Here is a 15487-nt window from a genome sequence, read left to right as displayed (position 1 = left end):
TGTAAATTCTGTGATCTATGAAAGATGGCCTAAACTTTGGTGATGCAAATGCACAGTAAAATTGAGTTTGACAGGTTCTACATTGAACATTGATTATGATGAAGGCATGGAATTTTGTGGAACATAATGACACTGTCGGCTAGACTATTGCATGACCTGACCTTCTGATAGTGAATTTATAGATTTTCTGAAAAGCTGCTTGAGAGCACCATTAGTGCAGACTGGATGGGCTGAAGTGCCTCTTCTGCACTGTATTATTCTGTGACTGTGATATGACACGGTAATGGCCACTGAAGAGAAATGTGGCAGTCTTCAAGTTTACGATACAGCATGGAATCAGTTATTTGGGGGTTTCAAAATTAAATATTAAGGCACAGAAAAATGGATTGCTGGATTGCGTCAGGCTCTAGTCTACAAACATTGCTCACCATTCCAGAATCAACTTGGAAAGCAGAATTAACTCCTGGACTCTAGATCACTGGTATTCCTTTCCCAGGCTTCTTTCCCCGTCCTCCTCTTATTGTCCAGGAAGACTTGGAACTTGTCTTTTTGGTGGAATAGTGTGTTTGTGATGACAGAGGAGCGTTCTGTGCATTTGGTGAGCAGGGCAACCGTTTTGGACTTGCAATTCCCAACTCCTTCCTTTTAATGGTTCCTATTTGGGAGTCCTTGCCAACTCTGGCATTGAAGTCCCCAAGGAAGATGATCCATCCTGTCTTCCTGAGGAACATCGGAGAGTATGGTTACCAGTGTGGGATAGAAGCCTTCTTTGGACTCATTGTCGACTTCAAAAGTTGAGACATAGGCATTCGCGACCGTTGTCTGCTGGTTCTTGGCAAGTTGTCGACTGAGGGTCATGGTACGGGCAGATGCCAGCAGAGAACTCTCCAGTTCACTACTTTATTCTTGATGGAGAATCCACTTCCATAAGTCCTTTTGGCATCTCCATGCTACCCCTCTGACATCTAAAAACAGTGCCATAATTTGCAGATTTTTATTCCAGGTTTTTTGACCCAGCGGCGATGAGGAAATGATTAAATATTTTCACGTCTAGGTGGTAAATAACTTGGAAGGAAATTTGTAGGTGATGGCATGCCCCTCTGTCTGCTGTCCTTGTTCACCTGGGTGGTAGAGGTTGTGAATTTGCAAGTTGCTGAAGAAGGCATAGTGGGCTGTTGCAATGTATCCTGTGGACGTAACCACAGTCGTCAGAGTGTGCTGGTTGTGAAGAAAGTGAATGTTTAAGATGGGCTGTCAATTAAGTGGGCTGCACACCAAATCACTTGGAGGATATTCTGTCACAGTACTGATTGTAGTAAAAAGTGGAATTGGTTTGGGGAGTCGAGGTGAGTTACTTCGTGCAAAATTCTCATCCTCTGACCTGCTCCTGTTGTCATGGTATATGTCAGCTTAGTCCAGTTAGGTTTCTGGTCAATGATGGTCCACAAGACGGTGATGCGGGATTTGTAATACTGTTAAATATTAAAGGGAGATGGCTAGATTTTCTCCATGGAGATGGCTGACATTGTCCGGAATCGTGTGGCACCATTGCTTTGCCACTTTTCAACCCAAGCCTCTATTTTCTGAAGACTTATGGATAAAGCTGAACACTGCAATTATCGGTGAACATCCCCATTTCTGTTCTGGAAGAAGGGACAGTGAAGCAGCTAAAGATGATTGGGACTATGACACTATCCTGCTGTGATTCTCTGGGGTGAGATGATTGGCCTCCAACAATTAGACCCATCTTCCCTTTTGATTAACAACATCCAGCTGTATCATAATGACAATGTTTCCTTTTTGTTTCATGGTTAGTGTGGCATATACATAGTTGATTTTCAAATCTTTGTTGCTGTTGACCATTTAATAAACAAAATATTCTGTAAATTGCTAGGCTGCTTGTTCAATCTTCAGTATTGGATGAACAAAAATTGCCTCCCAGCTAATTACTGGGAAAACTGAAGCCATTGTCTTTTCTCCCTGTTATAAACTCCATTCCCCAGTCATTGACTCTCTTTAATTGGTAATGTCTAAGGCTGAATCAGCCTGTTCACAAACTTGGTGTTATATTTGACCCTGGCCAGATATTCGCACATTCACTAGGTTTGCTCGTATGCCACAGAATGAGGCCCTTGTACCACTGTCCATGTTCCCTGCTGTTTCTCTCAGGTCCTGCAATTTTTTTACTGTTGACGTGTTAATGCAATTCACTTTTGAAATGATTGAATCTGCCTCCACAAAACACTGTTTTAAAAAAAAAAACCTTCATGTCACAGTTGGCTGTTCTGCCGAACTCGTGTTTTTTTTCAAAAGGTTCACAGAACTGTCTTGCTTTTATACTCTATTTATAAAACCAGCATCCTGTCTGTTTTTTAAACCACTTTCTTAAGTTCCCCTGTTACCTTCAACAACTTATGCATATGTACCTCGTGGTGTGTCTATTCCTGGACCCGCTTTTTTTAATTAGAGAGAACTGGAAATAGGGTCAGATTTATACTGTTGCTGGGGGTGGTGGTGGTGCTGGTGCGGGGAGGGACAGTAGGTGGAGCAGTGTGGCTGGACAAGGGGCCAGCGATATGTGGAGATTGAAAAAGCCTGTAAATGGTGGTGATTAAGGCTAAGAAGGGTGCTGAGAGAGGCATACAAAGAATCATCCAGACTCGAAATGCTAGCTCCCTTCTCCACAAATGCTGTGAGACCTGCTGTGATTGTCCAGTGTTTTCTGTTTCGTGTCAGATTCCAACATCCGCAGTAATTTGCTTTCATCCACTTTATGGTTGTATATTTTACATATATATTGTATACCTATATATTGCCCCTCCTTCCTCCTTGTTCTTCCTCCCAAAATGTATCACTTTACACTTCTTTGAATTAAATTTCCTCAGTTTACCACTATCCTCTTCAGTTAAAATTACTTACAAGTTTAATGCTATCTGAAGACTTCACCCTCTATACCTACATCCAGGACATGAATGTGCACAGTGTCTACCAAAGCAGTGACCCAAATGTCTTTGGGAGTGGAGGGCCCTGCTGTACAGCTTCCTTCAGTCTGAAAAACAACTGTTCAGCATTTCTCACTCAGCCAACTTTATCCATGCTGCCACTGTCCCATTTATTCCATGGACTTCACTCAATTCTGCCCCTGCCCTCAGTTTATCTGTTGCTGAAGGTTGATTAGCCATGCTAAAAAAATGCCCTTGGTATCCAATGATGTGCAATGTTCGTGGATAGTATTTATATATTTGGTGTTGAGATTAATTTAAATAGGTCAGTTTTATTTCTGCATCGAAAAGGAATTCACGTAGCTTACGTTTCTTGCTTATGTTTCCTTAGGTGCAGATGCCACTGAACCAAGCAGTTCAGATAGTCGGGGAGATAGACCTGATTTCTGTCAGAATCCTGAGGAGCCACTAGCTGTTGTAGAATCAAATTATCTTTCTCAGTTCGTTGCCTCTGTAAAAGAAGAACAGCAGGCGTCTACAGTGGCCAACTTGAGAGCTGCACTTCTGAGCAAGCATAACTTCTTATCTGTCAAGCCTGACCAACCAGGAGATGATAATCCTATCATTTTTGAATACTTGCCTAAAGGTACAACATGCATCTTTTTAAGATTTTCATAGTTTATGGTATATTGTATATATTCTGTTTAAAAGGATCCAAAGCAACTGGTCTTAGAATTCCCCATGCAGTAAAGCTTGCTTTATAACTTTAGTAGCAACATTTCCACCAGAAGGTTGCTTTAGTAGTTTGCTAGGCTGCCACTCCTTGTTGGAGTAATAACTGCTTTTTGCTGAAGATAAACCATGGGCGTGTTTGCCAGATGTGTTGACTGATAAGATACTTGCAGTCCTTCTCAATCTATCTATATTAACTCTGAAGAATGGACTTCCATGATGCTGAGCATTCTGATAGCTGTTTTAAGTTGGATATTCTCAAAATACCCTCATGGTTTTCTTAACTAGCTGCGTTGTCCTGTTTTTCTCCCAGACAAGTTGATCATTGCTTATCTTATTAATCCATGAGAATTTAATTTGCTTAATTTAATCCCCACAGTCACTACGTATCAATTTGGCTTTGGGAGAAAAATGTGTATTGCTGTACCTTGCCTCTTGTCTTCAAACCTGTCAGTAACATGATGTATATGCCTTACAACAAACATTTCACAACAGTTTTAAGTATTTTTGTCTGAATAGCTGACAGTATAAACCATAATACTCTATAAGAAAACTTTACCCATTTGTTTCTAATGACTGCAGTAGTCAGCTATTTTCTCAACAGATGAGTGAATTAATGAGCATTGTTTTTGAAAGCAATGCTTTTGGTCAGTCGACAGAGAAATTGAAACATGAAGCGTTTTTTAAAAAACAAATGGAATAGGAAGGCAGATGCTGCATTCATGGACTGGTGGAGGTGATGAAGAGAATGTTGTGAATGCAGTTGCATCGACTCCCATGAGTTGGAATTTCCTATGAGAAATGAGGAGGCGAAAGAGACTTGAGGCAGTCAGTCATGGAGAAAAGGTGTTGTGGTACATTTCTGAAGTAGAATATGAACCTGGAGTTGCAGATGGTTTTGGTGAAAGGGTATTGAAATATGGCAGTTGATCATATGCACACCGTGTATTCCATTGTAAATGCTAGATATCAGGAGGGTATTGGCTGGCACCAGTTAAACTTGTGCAGCAAAACTTAGTGAAGAAAACAATATGGCAATTATTGAAATTAAACCTGTAGTTTATTACTTATATTACTTTTAGACTTGCATATTTTTCAATTTCTCCGATGTTCCACATGTCTGTTTCAAACAAATATGTTTATTTTTATATGCAGTGCTGAACAGCTCCAACACACATAAATCAAGGTCTTGTTTCAGATAATTTTCCATTTGAAACAATGGTTTTGGAATTTTCTCCGTACGGAGTTCCTGATAAAGTGAATATAACTGTGCAGATAGGAACTGGTTCACAGCTTAAACTGGGTTTATATTTTGTTAAAGGTGGACCTTTAACAAATTGTCTGAATAAGTTTGTGAATAACTCTTAAGCAGTAGAGAGATTATCTAGTATATTTAATATTGCTGCTGCAGTCATGTTTTATCTATATGGACATTCCCCATTTTTAACTGTAGCTCATGCCCCTCTTCCCAACTTTTATACTGTCTGTTAGATCCATAAGGATATGATGCAACGGCATGGTTACTTGTGACAATTGTTAACGCTTGGGGCCCGGTGGGAACAATTTTCTGCAGAGATTTATTCCTGGCCGTTGCAGTCTTTAGATCTTTAGAGCTTTTGCAGGCTAGTAACATTTGAAAGATTGATATAATTTACAAACTAAATGAGACAGCAGGGGAGGGGGGGGGGGGGGGGGGTGGAAGTCATCTTTTTGAAGTGGTGTCCTCCAGTGGGGAGGCAATTTCCAACAGGGCAACTTTATTACTTAAGGTAGCACAGTGGTTAGTACTGCTGCCTCTCGACTCCAAGGACCTGGGTCCGATCCCGGCCCTGGATCACTGTCCGTGTGGAGTTTGAACATTCTGCCCATGTCTGCTTGGGTCTTATTCCCACAACCCAAAAATGTGCAGGGTTGGTGGATTGGCCACTCTAAATTGCCCTTCAATTGGAAAAAGATGAATTGGATACTTTAAATTTATTTAGAATAAAGAACTTTATTTTCTAAGAGTCTGATGTCAATGACAGTGGATTCATTTCTCTGGATGAGGATTGATCCTGGTCTATTTGTTGTTCTCCCTACATGCCTCCACCCGCTCCCTTCCCCAGCTGAAGGAAGACTACAGATAATGCTACTATACTCTCTCGTTACTGGCCCAAAAATCTGATGAGCCTGACATTTGGGTTAGCAGTTAAAAATGTTTAGAAGGTGGACCTGACTATGGAAGGGAGTGCCAATCTACTAATTCGAGAGCTTAAATATATGATGAAAAGTGAGATATGTTGCTGAAACGTTTCGTCTTGCACATACCAGGAAAACGCAAGAATGCCAAATTTCAAATTAACTACAATTTATAGCAGCGAGTGAAATGTCTGTCGCAACCTGTTGTACATTTAAAAAAAAAAATCAAGTTACTGTGCAGTGGCTACACAAGTGCTATTTCCTACTGATGCTGCATTAGTCCAAAATACATTCTGTCTACCATGCAGTCTTAACAACTGCACGTTTGAATTTCAGTGCCGGTGCGATGCCAGCTACGTACGGTGTACATCCTAATGGTTGGCTGATTGAATCAAACAGCATGTTCCTTCGCTTGTTCATAATCAGCTGATTATGTACTTGATCAGCGCACATTCACAAAACCCAAAACATCTGCAGTTAGATGTGATTCTGCGATAGGGCAGCACTTGCCGAATAGTCCTGAGTAGCTACACAAACCAATTTAAGATAATCAGTTAAGCTTGTAACATGTCTCATTTAGGATTGCTAGAAGGGACATAATTCATACGCGAGGATCGTCCTTTGCAAACAAAAGGAATATGCTCAAGCGTAATAGTCTTTTAATTACCCGGAAGTTTGAACCTATACTTTGGTTTGCTTTCTCCATGACAACCCATCAACTAATCCGAGTCGACTTGCTAACCAATCAACGTCATGTTTCCTGTAATATAAATTGTGATTGTTTAAAATATGGGATTTTTGAATTTGCCTTGATGAGTGCAAGCCGAAAAGCTTCAACAACATGTTTGTCTTTTTAGTAAAATTTGAACTTTGAACTGATTTTACTGTTGAGCTTTTTGTTAACCATCAAAATAGAAAAGTTACAGTAAAGAGAACATCAACATTTGGAGGATTTGTAGTATCTGTTTTCTTCAGAAACAGCGATCGTCAAAGCCAATAGTGCAAAATATCGCTAGTCAGAGTAAAACAAAATAAGGAAATCGGGTAATAATTTCCAACTGCTTCTGACAACTTGTAGTTTGTCGGAAGAAGTTGTATCAAAAAGGAGAAAGGGATAGACAGTTCATTCCAGGTGTGTCATGCTAACCTTGCCGGTAGTCAATGTTTTGGGAAAACTGGGTGGTCATATAAATAATTTAATAAGGCACATATTAATTAAGACAGTCTAAATGAATTAAAGGGAATGCCTCGTGTCTGACTAACATGATAACACGTTTTGAGGAGATGACGAGGGTCGATCAGTGTATAGGTTTGATAGTGTGTACATGATTTTTGTAAAGACTTTTGACAAGGTCCCTACATGGCAGACTGGCCTGAACATTGAAAGTTCAATGGATGGAAGGGAAAGTGACAAATTGGATCAAAATGGGCTCAGTTCAATATGCTAAAAGTGATAGTTGATCAGTGTTTCTGTGACTGGAACGTTGTTTCCAGTGGGGCTTTGCAGGGCTCAGCACAGGCCCCTTTGTTTTTTTCTGATATATGTCAGCAGTTTAGACCCAGGGGCAAAAGCTGCTGGGCGGGCTGGTTCACAGAAACACAGTGGGGGGTGAGCTGAAGGTTAGCGATTTTGCGGTTGTGGGGGGAGATCAGGGGGGTGAGTAGTATTGCTGACAGGAGTGGGGCCTTTAAAATGGATCCGGGGGTTTATGTTGGGGTTGGGGGCTCGATCCGTGGAGATTTGGGAGGCTGAGGGGGAAAGAATTTTGTTCTACTCCCACGTGCACAAGGTGTACTCCCGAATAGATTTCTTTGTGCTGGATAAAACACTGCTGACAGAGGTTATAGATGCTGAATATTCAACAATAGTGGTGTCGGACTACGCCCCACACTGGCTGGATCTGCAAGTGAGCAAAGGAAGAGCCCAGCGCCCGCAATGGAGGTTGGATGTGGGGCTATTAGCGGAAGAGGAGGTGCGTGAGCGGGTGAGGGAAGCCATCCGGGGGTATATAACGATTAACGATAGGAGGGAGGTGTCTGTGGGCACGGTCTGGGAGGCACTGAAGGCAGTTATCGGGGGAATTTATTTCTATTTGGGCACACAGGAGAAGGCGGAGCGGGTGGAGATAGAAAGGCTGTTGGGAAAACTCCTGCAGGTGGACAGGAGATACGCAGAGACCCCAGAAGAAGGGCTTTTGAAGGAACACCAAATTCGAATTTGGTCTCCTATCCACGGGCAAGGCAGAGGGTGAGAAGGGCGGTGTGTGAGTATGGAGAGAAAGCGAGCAGGATGCTGGCGCATCAGTTGAAGAAACAGGAGGCGGCGAGAAAGATTGGGAAAGTGAGGGATACAGGTAGGAAGGTGGTCTTGGATCTGGTGGGAGTGAATGGAGTGTTTCAAGATTTCTACAGCAAGCTGTATAAATCGGAACCCCTAGCCGGAGAAGAGGGGATAAGGCGATTTTTGGGAGGGCTGGAGTTTCCAAAGGTGGGTGGGGATCTGGTGACGGGCTTGGGGGGCCCAATTGGGCTTGGGAAGTGAAAGAGAGGTTGGTGGCGATGAAATTGGGCAAGGCCCGGGACTGGATGGATACCCAATGGAATTTTATACATTTTTGGGGGTGCTGGGGCCGCTGTTGGTAAGGGCATTTAATGAAGCAAGGAACTGGGAGTGCACCGCCCGGCGTTGACGCAGGCTCGATTTCTCTCATCTTGAAACAGGACAAAGACCCGGAAAACTACGGGTCAATCTCCTTGCATCGAGGATTGTGTCCCAGGGATAATAGGGGAAGATCAGACTGGGTTTGTTAAGGGGCGACACCAGGCGACCAATATCAGGAGGCGCTTGAGCGTAATTATGATGCCGACAGAGGGGTGCGAGGTTAAGGTGGCAGTGGCTACAGACGCAAAGAAAGCCTTCAACCGGGTGGAGTACTTGTGGGACGTCCTGGGACGGTTTGGGCAGGGATTTGTGGACTGGGTCCAGTTGCTTTATCAGGCACGGGTGGCAAACGTGCAGACGAATCGGGTGAAGTCGGAGTATTTTAGGCTGTACCGGGGGACGAGGCAGGAATGTCCACTCTCAACGCGGGCTTCCAGAGGTGGGAACTGGCAGGGATGGAGAGATTTAGGGATGTCTTTCTTAATGAAGGTTTTCTGAGTTTGGAGGAGGAGTTTGAGTTGCCAGGTGGGAACGGGTTCTGGTACCTGCAAATGAGGGATTTTATACGGAGGCAGGTCTCGAGCTTTCTACGACTCCCGCAAAGGGGGTTACAGCATAAGGTCATGTCAAGACAGGAGCTGGGGAGGGGAAGGTCTCAGAGATCTGTAAGGAACTGATGGAGTGGGAGTGGGAGGGAGAGAAGAGAGAGTGGGAAGAAAAGTTTTGAAGGGGGGGGGGGGGGGGGGGGTGGTTGAAGGCTGGATTATGGGAGGAGGCCCTGCGGAGAGTTAACACGTCCTCGTCGTGTGCCAGACTCAGCCTGATCCAATTCAAGGCGGTCCACAGGCCCATATGACTCTGGCCAGATGAGCAAATTCTTTTGAGGAGAGGAGGGCAATGTGGGGACGTCCTGCGAATCATGTGGGAATTCAAGTGGCAATTTTATTCAATCTGAACTAGTACGATATTGCATTTGAGATGACAAACAAAGCACAGGAATGTACAATAGATGGTATGATCCTGAGAAAGATAGAGAAACAGAGGGCCAGTGGTGTGCATGTCCACAGATTCCCAAATGTTAAATAGGATATGGTGGTTTAGATGGCATAGGGATATTTTCCTTTATTAGCCAAGGCATAGAATATGAGAGTAGGATGGTTATGCTAGAACTACATTAAGTACTAGTTAAACTAGAGCACGACACAGCATTCTGGCCACCGCATTACAGGAAGTGAGTACATGCAAAGGCTGCTATCGAGATCTACCAAGACTGGAAGTTTCTAGCTAAAGAGGAAAGATTACAGAAGCTGGGGGTTTTTTTTCTCTGTGGAACAAAGGCTGAGGGGAAATTTTAATTGTGTGTAGAAATTGTGGGGCCTAGACAGAGTGGGAGGAAGAAACTTTTCCCTTACCGGAGAAATCAATAACCAGAGGCCATGCATTTTTGTAGTAGAAGGATTGAAAGGGTGTCGAGAAGAAAATCTTCGCCCAGAGGCCTGGAGTGGTCTGAACGCATTGCCTAAAATGGTGGTAGAAGCAGGAGCTTCTCTGCCTTTTAATACTTGGATATTCACTTGATGTGCCGTAACCTACATGGGTACAGACCAGAAGCTGGAAAGTGGGATTAGATGGACTTTTAGTCACAGACCGGATGGGCCGCTTTTTGTGTTGTAAGTTTCTATAAAGAAAGGGCTTCAATAGCTTTGAGCGCCAGACAATTATCTGATTAGGATAATAGTGTAGCCCATGGGCCTTGTGCGACCTCAAAGCTCCAGCAATCTGATCTTTGAAACCCAGGCAAATAAATCCAGTTTGAGAATATATTTGTTTTGTGCTAGTTCGACCTTTAATTTGTGGGTGTCAAAATTTGTACAGTTGGCTAGCTGGTGAATATATTTTAAAGCAAATAATAAGATCTGTTTAGATTTGAGAAATGCAAAATAATGTGAATACAGATTTCTATTGTATATAGAAATGCTGTGGTGCACCCAGGAAGATGAGACCTGCATAAAAGAGCAAGGGTGTGAAGAATATTTGGGGCTTAGTTGGAACTTTTTATGGTTACTGTAAAACCAAAAATAAAATCCTGGAAATACTCCGGTCTGGCAGCATCTGTGGAAAATGAAACAAAGTTAAATTTTCAGGTCTGCGACCTTTCACCAGAACTGGGAAGAGTTAGAAATATGGAATCGAGCAAGTGAAAGCAATGAGGATGGGGGAAAAGAGCAAAAGGGAAGGTCTGTGTTCGGGTTGGAGGGCAGATGAGATTAATTGACAAACGGTTTCATGGTGCAAGGCCGAAGGGCATGGTAATGGGACAAGTAACAAAACAAAAGAAGTGTCTAGAGGAGGTGTGAATGGCAAAAATTATGCATAGTTGCTGTCTGAAATCAAATCCAAAGAAAACCCAAAGCACACGATCTAAAATAGTTGAACTAGGGGATCAGTCAAGGAATCTGTAAGGTATCTACAAGATGAAGTGATGTTCCTCAAGCCCATGTTGAGCTTCATTGGAGCATTAAAGGATGCCAAGGATAGACTGAATGGAGAATTAAAATGACAGGAATGAAAGCTCAGAGTCGCTCTTGCTGCCTAACTTGATGTTCCACAACGCAGTCACCCACCCAACATTTAAGCTGTATGATGATGATTTGATTTGTCACATGTACCGAAGTACAGTGAAAAGATTTTTCTGCGGCCGAGGGAACGTACACAGTATGTACATAGTAGACAAAAAGAATAATCAACAGAGAACATTCACAAATCGTACACTGACAAACCATGATTGGTTATAGTACGGAACAAGGGGCCAAACAAAGCAAATACATGGAGGAGACTACAACAGTGAATACAGTAGTAAATTGGAAGAAGCACATGCAAATTGCTATTTCACTTGGAAGGAGTATTTGAGATCTTTGGTGGTGAGAAGAGAGAAGCTAGAAGGGCAGATGATGAACCTGCTGCGTTTGTACTTAAGTCGACCATAAAAAAGGGAATGTGGTGTTAGAGGTGATTGATGAAAGGATCCAAAGTATTGTTGATGGAAGCGGAGCTGTGTAGTGACATTGTCACTGTGTTATTGTAATCCAGAGACTCTGTGTAATCCTCCAGGTTCGAATTCCATCTCGGGGGGATACTGAAATTTGAATTCAATAAAAACCTGGAAATAGAAGTCTAAAGATGACCATGGGACTACTGTTGATTATCAAAAAACCTCACCTGGTTCACTAATGTCCTTTTCGGGAAGGAAATCTAGTATGCTTCCCTGATTTGGCTTAAATGTGACTCCACGTTCACATTTAACTACACAGTAATGTGGTCAATTCATAAATGCCCTCTGAAATGATCTGGAAAGCCCCTCAATTCAAGGGCAATTGGGGGTGTGCAATAAATGCTCGCCCAGCCAATGATGCCCACATGAATGAATTAAATAAAAAAAGTGTCTTTGAAATGCTGGAAGAGGAGGGGGTGACGGGTTCGGTAGTGAGTTATGGTGGAGGTGGTCAACATGGTGGAAGGTCATCTGGTGAACATGGAGACTGTTTGGGTGAAAGGCAGCAACCTCGCCTTGGAGGAAAAGGGTGGGAGCAGAAGTGTGCGAAACACAAGGGTACGTTTGAGGTGATGGTGGCTCTCGCGCGTGGAGTGGGGAGAGGAGAGAGAGGAGGAAGATCTATTGGAACTGAAGTTTGCCTAATCTGATCAAATGTGATGGAGAAACTGAGGGAAGGAAATCGAGGACTTGCAGAAAGTGGGATGTGAAGTCTAGCCAAGGTAGTTATGGGAGTTGGTGGGCTTAGAGTGCTACTGAACCTGTGCTTCTGCAGACATTAAGATGGCATTTATGATAGAAATTCAGTGTCACGAATGCAAAAACAGCATTATTAACTTGGAGTCATGACCTAAGCTGATTCTGCAGGTAAATCGTGAGAGATTCCCTGGAGGGAGCAATTTTTGCATTGCTTTGATTTGACAGTATATGGTGCATAACTTACATGCACTGTCATAAAATGTATCAGTGATATGGGTGTGTTCAATACATAAGCAAGCTTGCAAAGAGTGCTCCCTGGTTTGAGAGAATTTAAATCAGAGTAAGGCTTGATGAGTAAGATGCTGCATGGCCAGACGTTATGTTTAAGCTACTCATCTTGATCAATAAATGTAGCATAAGTAATCAATATTTCTAATCTCTGAGATACATTTGGGATGAATGATTTATTTCACTTAGTCAACAGCTCCAGGTTTTTTAAACAAATGCCAATTCAACAATATTAGAAACATTCATTAAATCGTGCTGTTCAATATAAAGCTAAATGTGTCTGTTAGATACGTGAACGGGAATGGAGTTGAGTTGTGACTGAGGGAAAAAACTTCAATTGAAAGCCAGCCTGCTTGAATAAAGTTTGATATATGCACTGTAAAAGATTCAAAAATGCAGGAATCCATAGTCATCCGTAAAGCAAAAAGAGAGGTGGAAGATTCTTCTTTGTAGTAGGGATTCGGTGTTACGTGCAGCAACTATGCTCCCATCAAAGTGCATAAAGTATATTTATCCGATGTTTCTTGAAAATCAGCTGCGCATAAGTCCCTCTGGCATTTGCATTCCTTTGGCATATTATGTGCCTGATTATCAGTGTTCTGATGTAAAATACAGAGCAAAATAAAATCCAGCTGATTGTAGGTATTTGACAGCATTGTATAAGACTATCCCTTCAGTAATATGACCCTCCAGCTGCAAAGTTATGTTGTATTTTCTGTGATGAAGTAGGGGGGAAATTCTTCTTAAATTCACAATTATGTCTTTAGTTACCCTTTAAGCATTGACAAATGCAGTTACCATCAAGAAAAACAAATATTTTCACTTTGCAAATAATTTTTGGCACTACCATCATTTAATGAGAGGGCATTTTTTTTTTTAACCAAGTGATTTCATTTTTGTAGCTGTTGCACCATGATTAATCTGTAATAGTCTCACCATTTGGGACAGTGCAGGCTGATTTGATTCAGCCTTTAAGATTGTGTTACAAAGATGTCACACTCTTCCCTGACATTGACTATTTTAGTTTACCCAATTGTACCATTATTTTTTAATGAAAGTTGTTTAATTTCTTCTTGAAAAGAAACATCTCCAATGATGTGGATAGTGGGTCATTCAATTTTCACATAGCCAAACTATGAAAGCCTTAAAATGGAATGTGGTGCATCAAAGAATAATTATAAGATTCGGATAGAAAGGGCACTGAGATTCGTTTCAGTGCAGATTGAGCTAGTTGGCAACATGTGTCTGAAGTATTTTCACTAACAAAATATGGCCTGGCAAGATAAGACAACTAGCCTGAGGATTAGAACATGCTGGATGCACAATTGAGCTTATACAGGAAATACAACTCATTAGATTGATGTTGGATCTTTATTGCTGCATCTGCTAAATAAATTGAGCAAGGATTTCTTTTTTGGTCTAAATTTTACCTTTAATTATTGAATTTAGATTTAATGCAAAGGTAACCCACAAATGTGATTACATTTTCAAGTATATGCCACCACAAACAGGTGATGATGTTGCATATGATTGACTTAAGTGAACTGTGATGCGCATACTAAATGTAACGACGGTTTTGAACTGCAGTATTTCAAATTTTGTGGATTATAATTTATGCTAAATTTATTTTAAATTATTTAAATTGAATTTGAAACCTATCTTCACTGAAGGTATCAACAAATATTGAACTACAATATATATTTACATCTTGTATTGACCGAAAAAGCATACAAAAACCCATGGTCTTGTTTTAGGCTACATAACGTTAACATATTGCCCGGAATATCTCTATACCCATGTTTCAGTAGCTGAATAACAACCGCATTAATTGTTCAAAAATTAGTACTGTCATTTGAAAAGTGAACTTCTTTATCTTAACAAAAGATCTGAGAAAGTTAGTAAAAACATTTGTGATATTAGCACCTCTGCAGAGTTCACTGTACTTGTAACTCCTGTGCAATGGACCTAAAACTATATTATATCTGTGTTTGTATTGGATCTGCATTAGTAGAAGTAATGTCTGTTGCCAAGTAGTCGTCAGGGAGTAAACCATTCTGAAACTCTAGAACTAGTTTGGAGCTTGTTCTTTTAGCTGTAATCAGCTAGGTAAACCCAATAGGCCCTTTTATTCAAATAGCATCTGACACTTTGGAAGCAGTGATAAAAGATCAAAGAGATTTTGTGTTAGTTTCTGGTTTGGAAGTATTTAGCATTTCCTAATTTTGGATGCGGAAGCTATGGCTTTGAACTTTGCAAATTTTAAAACAGCAATTTCAAGCCTCAAGTTTCACTACAGATTCTTGGGTTGCACGGTAGCACAGTGGTTAGCACTATAGCTTCACAGCGGCAGGGACCGGGATTTGATTCCTGGCTTGTGTCACTGTCTGTGCAGAGTCTGCATGTTCTCCCCGTATCTGCATGGGTTTCCTCCAGGTTCTCCGGTTTCCTCCCACGCGTCCTGAAAGATGTGTTGTTAGGTGATTTGGACATTCTGAATTCTCCCTCAGTGTAACCGAAAAAGCACCATAGTGTGGTGCCTAGGGGATTTTCACAGCAACGTCAGTGCAGTGTTAATGTAAGCCTACTTGTGACAATAATAAAGATTATTATTATTACAAAAATGGCTTTTTACGTCATACCATTTTGGTGAGCTGAAGTTTACCTTTTTAAAAGCTTAACTGTCACAACTTTTTATAAGCTGAATAATTTGGATCTTAAAGATGAATTAGTGTTAAAAATTTGTCCTGTAACATTATTCAGTATCCAGAAAGTAGTAATAATGTTCTTTATTGTCACAAGTAGGCTTACATTAACACTGCAATGAAGTTACTGTGAAAAGCCCCTGGTCGCCACATTCCCGCTACTGTGGGTCAGGATGATAATAACAGTTGAAAAACTTTGAATGAGAATTCAAATCTGTACAGGCTGGTGATG

The 15487-nt window shown here is 41.5% G+C and overlaps 1 protein-coding gene across 4 annotated transcripts in view; it reads left to right on the top strand.

Annotated features, from left to right (window-relative positions):
• Positions 1–15487, top strand: part of zbtb46 (zinc finger and BTB domain containing 46) — a 94242-nt gene that overhangs the window by 51862 nt on the left and 26893 nt on the right. For all 4 annotated transcript variants that reach the window (XM_038803336.1, XM_038803334.1, XM_038803335.1 and 1 more), the window contains one exon: positions 3334–3588. In XM_038803336.1, coding sequence (XP_038659264.1) covers positions 3334–3588 — 255 coding nt within the window. The remainder of the gene's footprint in view (positions 1–3333; positions 3589–15487) is intronic.

This window comes from Scyliorhinus canicula, chromosome 7 (assembly GCF_902713615.1).
Source record: "Scyliorhinus canicula chromosome 7, sScyCan1.1, whole genome shotgun sequence".
NCBI lineage: Eukaryota > Metazoa > Chordata > Chondrichthyes > Carcharhiniformes > Scyliorhinidae > Scyliorhinus > Scyliorhinus canicula.
This window is presented reverse-complemented; position numbering and strand designations above follow the sequence as displayed.